Raw genomic sequence first — 6,000 nt, 5'->3', positions numbered from 1 at the left:
TCGTATTGTACAATGTTAATAAAATAAAAGTCTTCGGACGTAATACATTATTTTTCTTTTGAACAACATAATGATTCCGAATGTTTTTGTGTATTAAGCGAACATAAAATATACCTTTTGTTGTGAATTCATCTTTGTAAAAGCCCCCTCCAACCGTTAGTACGTGATGACGTCACGACCGGTGAACGTAACTTTCACATTTCTGCAGTTGTTCTGTCAGCGGAGCCGTTTATGCCGAATTGCACTTGAACTGGGGTTAAAAACATTCAAAAGATGGCCGCTCGGGTGAGTTGAGCGAATATTACAGTCTAAAAACAAATACACCACTAACGGAATGCAGTGAATATTAAAACTAACGTGTACTTTAAGGACTACAAGCACTTTTTTTACACGTAGAGTGAGCCAACACAGCACTAGCCTGTGTGGCAGGATAAGATGTCATTCAAAGCCTCGTAGACAGCCCGGAAGTGAAAGAGTGTCTCATGACCACTCAGACTGTTGCTAGTTCTTGTCTGAGATGTAAATTAGCTAATATAACAGACCGGTTATTTTGGCCACAGAGTTTCTAAGTTGTATTGTTATTAGTGTTATTGACTTCTAAATAAAGATGTCGCTAAAGGCTATACATGTAGCTCCGTGTTTAAAGGGCTAAATCAATGATGGCTACTAAGTGGACTGAAGGAAGTTTTGCAGAATTAAATGGGCTACAAAGAACGAGAAGAGCAGTCCGATAAACTGGACTGTTGATGAATGTTCAGTCACATCTGTGGCCATTTTAAAGTAGCTGCAATGTAAATAAAGTGTTCCTGTGTGTGAGTGTTTTGCCATAAAGGTCTTATGCAGCTGTTAAACACACTCATTTGTCAGTTTATACGAAAAAACCTATTTAAAGTGAAAGTATTGTAGTCTAATACAACAACTTTGCAATAAATCCTGCCTTCATTGAAGGTGGTAGGTGGTCTTGATGCAATTCTCTATTTACCTGCCTTACTCAGTCCTCTCCGTCACGTCTTTAACTCCTCCAAAATGCAGCAGCCTGGCTATTAACTCGGACAAATTGCAGATCTCACATTACACCCATTTAGCCTCATTGCACTGGCTGCCGGTTAAATTCAGAATCGATTTTAAGATACTTTTAATTACTTGTAAAGCACTAAATGGCTTAGCCCCTGTTTATATTTCTGAGCTTTTAACCCCTTACGTTACAGAACAACCTCTTAGGTCATCCAACCACAATCTCCTGGTGATGCTATTAATTTATTTATTTCTGCTATTCTTGTTTTTATGTGGTTGTTGTAAAGCACTTTGTAACCTGGGTTTAGAAAGGTGCTGTATAAATAAAGGTTTATTGTTATTATTATTATTATCATTATTATTATTGTTATTATTATTATTATTATTACTAAACTGGTAACTGGGTATGCAAATACGTATGTTAGGGTTCATTTGATTTGCCATCTGATGTGTAAAGCCACAATTTTTCTTTTAAGGATGCTATGATAAGAGAGTTGCCCCGATCATATGGTCTTTACCACTCTGGGATCTTGCTGTACCTTGTTTTGACTTCATGTATGAGCTGATTACATGGAAACAATGCAAGGAATGCCTTTTACACAATCACTGGAGCACAGGAAAGACTTCAGATGTTCTTAGCCAAAGGTCTTTGGCTTTAAGTCACAATTCATGCGACACAGTTTAGTTCATGTTTACAAAACTTTAGAAACAAATAGAAAGAATCTGAGTCGATTTCAGATAGATTAAACATATTGAGTTATTATTTTGTACAAGCAGATTCAACACAGTTTAAACTGCTTTTCAAGTCGTTCTGTGTCCTCTAGATTTCTATATTTGACTGTCAGGTTGTCTTCCTGTTTGTTCACCCACATTCTTACAGCGGGTTATATTATCTGTATCAACTGGCTCTAAAAATGATCTCTCGAGAGATGTGACTTTGGCACGTCAGCAGTCTGTTCACTGTGAACAACAACGACATGCAACAACATGAGATCGTTTATCAAGAGATGTAAGAGTCACTGGTTAGCCTGGATGCTAAAATGATTGAAATAGGCTCATTTTATTGTTTTTTAGATGTAAGTCAGCAACAATAAATTGCAATTTTGTCACAATATTCTCACAAAAGTTGCAATGAATAATGAAAGTTATTTTATGTAAACAAGCCATGCTTTCTCACTAAGCATGTCAAGATTTAACCTAATGGATGGAGCCCTGGGTATAACGATAACCATGCTTTTACACCCTTTTGATGCGATCGCATGAAGCCCAAAATAGCTATCAGCAACCCTCAGATTAATTCAAGTCAATTTATTGGTTAAAAAAAAAATTAGTTTTGGGATTTATTTTGGATTCAGGAGGGACATGCTGCGAACACGTGCTGTTCTGTGTGTGAAATCGTGCAGGCCTAGTCGGCAAGTGATTCACTCCTGCTTTGCTGCAACTTATTTAGGTTATTTACATGAGAGCAGTCATTTAGTCATGTTATTAGAAAAGCTTAATAAGAACTTTAAATAAGTGACTTGTCAGTAGGCATGGGGCGATTAACAACACTAGATTAAGTTGATTGTGTTAAACTTCCATTATCAGGATAATGTGAGTTGAAAATTGCCGTTTAGCTCGCTTAAATACATTCCTACATTGATTAATTTATTTATCTTTTATTTATGCAAGAAGACCTTATGAATTCTTATTATGAGGGATATGATAGAACTTTATTAATCACGAAGGAAATTATACTGCCAGATTGAAGTACACATTTTTATTGTATATCTGCGTCTGCCCATGTCCCATCATTGTAAAAGTAGACATAACATGTTAGTTCCACAGGAGAAAGTTGATAGTCTCTGCAAATACCTGCAAAAAAAACAAAGGGGTGACATTGGAAATTAGAGTTGTAAAATATTGGTATACTGGAAAATATCCAATATGATGCATCCCTAGGTCTACGCTTGACGCCAAACTTCTGTAGATCAAGTGTAGCAAGAAGTAGCAGGAAGCTGTGTCAGACGAGAGAGGCTCTATTGATGCAGATCAACAGCAACATGCATGTCATGCTGGGTTTGTGGGATTGGTCCTCGTGTTCGGTGAGAAGCCTCAGGACTGCTGACCTACACAATCTGCTCCTTTCTGTAACTTTATTGAGTTCATGCATACAGGCTGTAAACTCTGCAAATTATTATCCATCGCAGTCCAAGACACTGTTGCTGTCACTTTCATGGTGTTTCAGCACAAGCAGGTCTTTTTCTGTGCATGAAAATCTGCAATATATGTTGGCCCTTTAACCAGACACTGAGTCATGCTTAAAAGGAAATAGCTTTTTGAGGACTAAAAAAGAAGCTTTCATGCAACCTTGGTGCGGCAGCTTTTAAAAAACCCACATCATTCAGAAAGTGTTTATCGATATAACTTCCTCTGTGGAGTCACTCTTTTAATATTTCTCTGCCCTCGCTTCAGGTTATGCAAACGGCTAAGTGCCCGACAGACGAACTGTCGCTGACCAACTGTGCCGTCATCAATGAGAAGGAGCCACAGCTCGAACAGTGAGTGGGATTTCCTCTGACACAAGTAGATGTGCATCATGGTATAGTGATGTTTGTATGTGTGTGCGTGATTGTGGGATGTTTCATGTGTCTACGTCATCTGGATGTGTGGGATTCACTTCTATCAGCATACATCCACAAGGGCTTTACTTTTATCTGCTCCAGTAAAGAGAAATAACATTAACACATGGATTAACACTAGTTCTGTGCCACAGTTGTTCTCCACACCTTCAGCTGGGTATTGGTACTTTATAGCTTTTTAAAGTATCCCTGCAAATAACCCAGAACAAAGTAGAGCCTGATTGACATGGGATCTTTGAGACTCATACATTTTTAGGGGGTAAAAAAGGAAGACATAGCTGAAATGAAAATCAAACTTTTTTTGCCAGGATATTGCACCATTTTTCTTGGACAAATAATTAAAAATATATTGTATAGTGAGGACTCCTGCCTGCTCAGCTGTGCTGCTCTGCTACCTGTGCTTCAGACAGTGCTGAGAGTCGTCAGAGAGGAGCCAGGGCTCGCTCTGCTGGACAAACTAAATGATGACACCTTTTGTTCACCAGATTAACATGCATTAAATGTTCTTTAGAAAACATCTTTAAACCTGTGCATAATTGGAAAACATATACACAGGACAATATACATATCTCTACAAGTTATGAAATTGCTCAAGTTAAATTTTCGCTCCTTTTTGGACCCAGATTGAGAAAAAATGAAGCAGATATTCATGCTTATGGAAAGTTCAGCCCCATTTGTCAACAGAGCTGTCAATCATGAGGTCACGCCCCCTTTTTATAACATCAAATAACTAATTAAAAGTGTCAGAAAAATAAACACTTGGACATAAATCAGCACGATAAGAACTAACTATAATGACAGAAACCATGTTTAAGAAACGTGTATTTTGATTTTATAGTTTGACTCATGTCCCATTTGTTAACATGGAGGAGGCGGCTTTATGACCTATACTGCAGCCAGTCAGCAGGGGGCGATAGAGAGGGTTTGGCTTCACTTTTAGGGAGCCGTCATGTCGTCCATCTTTTCGTACAGTCTGTGGTAGAGCCCCATGTTCTTGACTTGGTCTGCAGTTCAGTTCTGTATGGTTTTATAACATACCTGTGCTGCTGATAACAATAACCACACCTAATCCTTTCCTTTGTCTCCCTATTGTTCATCTCAATGCAGACATGTGACTGTGCGTAATTTAGCCCACAAGTATGTGTTCACCTTGAGGATGCACCCCAGTATTAACTCAGGGAGCATCGCCTTCAGCCTGCCACAGGTACGTTTCAATGTTCAAGAGCAAAAAGTCTCCTTGTAATACCTCAAACATATGTTGCTAACCATTAGCTTTAATTTGTTGATGTTGCTTATGAAATAAATTACCACTTTAATACTTTTTTTCTGTTTAACATTAATTTAAGAGGTGATATCTGTACTTTGCCTTTTCAAAGCAGCGATGAAATCTTGTTGTTGCTGAAGGCAGCAAACTGTATACAAACATCACTTCTTTCTGACCTTGATAAACCTTAATCAACATGTTCTCTAAGAGAAGTTGTGAGTTAACCTCGGTGGTTGTCTGTGGGCTCTCTGCATGGACCTCTTTGTTTGTCTCAATCTGCCTGTCACTGCTTTTTCCCTCTCTTACCTTGCCTGTCTCTGCCTGCTCTTCCTTCATCTATAAACTTGGCAGCCTCAACGGCACACAGGTACTACTGTAACCTCCTCCTTGATGGTCTTATTTTACCACAAGAATTCATTAAACTTTATCTAGTGATTGATGGACTGATGTTTGACACAGCAGCCGTCATTTGCTGCCAGCAAGAGTCACAGTTTGTGAATAAATGTAGTCAATTAGAAGTCAAAGAAAGGAGTGTTGTGAAATAAGACTGTGGTGCAGAGGAAGGTTAAACTGATGTGTCTGACATGTGAAGTGTTATTTTGTGTAGCTGTCTGAAATGTTATTAACTTTTATTGATGGCTTAATGGAAACCAATTCCCTTCTTTCCACTGCAATAATACATTTATAATGATTTATTCTTTGCAGAGAAAATGGGCCGGCCTATCGATCGGACAAGACGTTGAAGGTAAGCTTCATGTTTGTAGCATAAGACTCATAAAAAGACCTGAATCATGAACACTGAACCTCACTGTCGCTCTGGCTGTTTCTTCATTGCCATGAACATGGTTGATTTTAACTCAGTCCCACGTGCACCGTCCTGTTTCCCTAATTAGTCACTCAAGCACGAAATCTTGATTAATCCACAGCTAAAAGTAGTCCCCAAAAATGTTTCCTACTGTTTGAGTTATGTTTCATAAGATGTACAGCGCTAAGCAGAAAGAGGAAATAATGAGAATTTGAAAATAAATGAAACAGAAAACATTAAGAGACCACTGCAAAAAAAGTTCTTCTATTTATCGGTTTGTGTTTTTGTTAAATGAA

General features: G+C 38.2%; 1 protein-coding gene across 1 annotated transcript in view; it reads left to right on the top strand.

Annotated features, from left to right (window-relative positions):
- Positions 1-206: 206 nt before the first annotated feature.
- The window catches only part of LOC138593939 (vesicle-fusing ATPase-like), a 28,076-nt gene continuing 22,282 nt past the window's right edge, over positions 207-6,000 (top strand). Inside the window, exons 1-4 of the mRNA XM_069665023.1 lie at positions 207-285; positions 3,469-3,554; positions 4,743-4,839; positions 5,605-5,644. Coding sequence (XP_069521124.1) covers positions 274-285; positions 3,469-3,554; positions 4,743-4,839; positions 5,605-5,644 — 235 coding nt within the window. The 5' untranslated portion in view covers positions 207-273. The remainder of the gene's footprint in view (positions 286-3,468; positions 3,555-4,742; positions 4,840-5,604; positions 5,645-6,000) is intronic.

This window comes from Semicossyphus pulcher, unplaced genomic scaffold (assembly GCF_022749685.1).
Source record: "Semicossyphus pulcher isolate SPU_LCO1_2020_fin unplaced genomic scaffold, fSemPul1.0.p SCAF_16, whole genome shotgun sequence".
NCBI lineage: Eukaryota > Metazoa > Chordata > Actinopteri > Labriformes > Labridae > Semicossyphus > Semicossyphus pulcher.
Note: the sequence above shows the minus strand (reverse complement) of the source record. Positions and strands in the feature narration are given on the sequence as shown.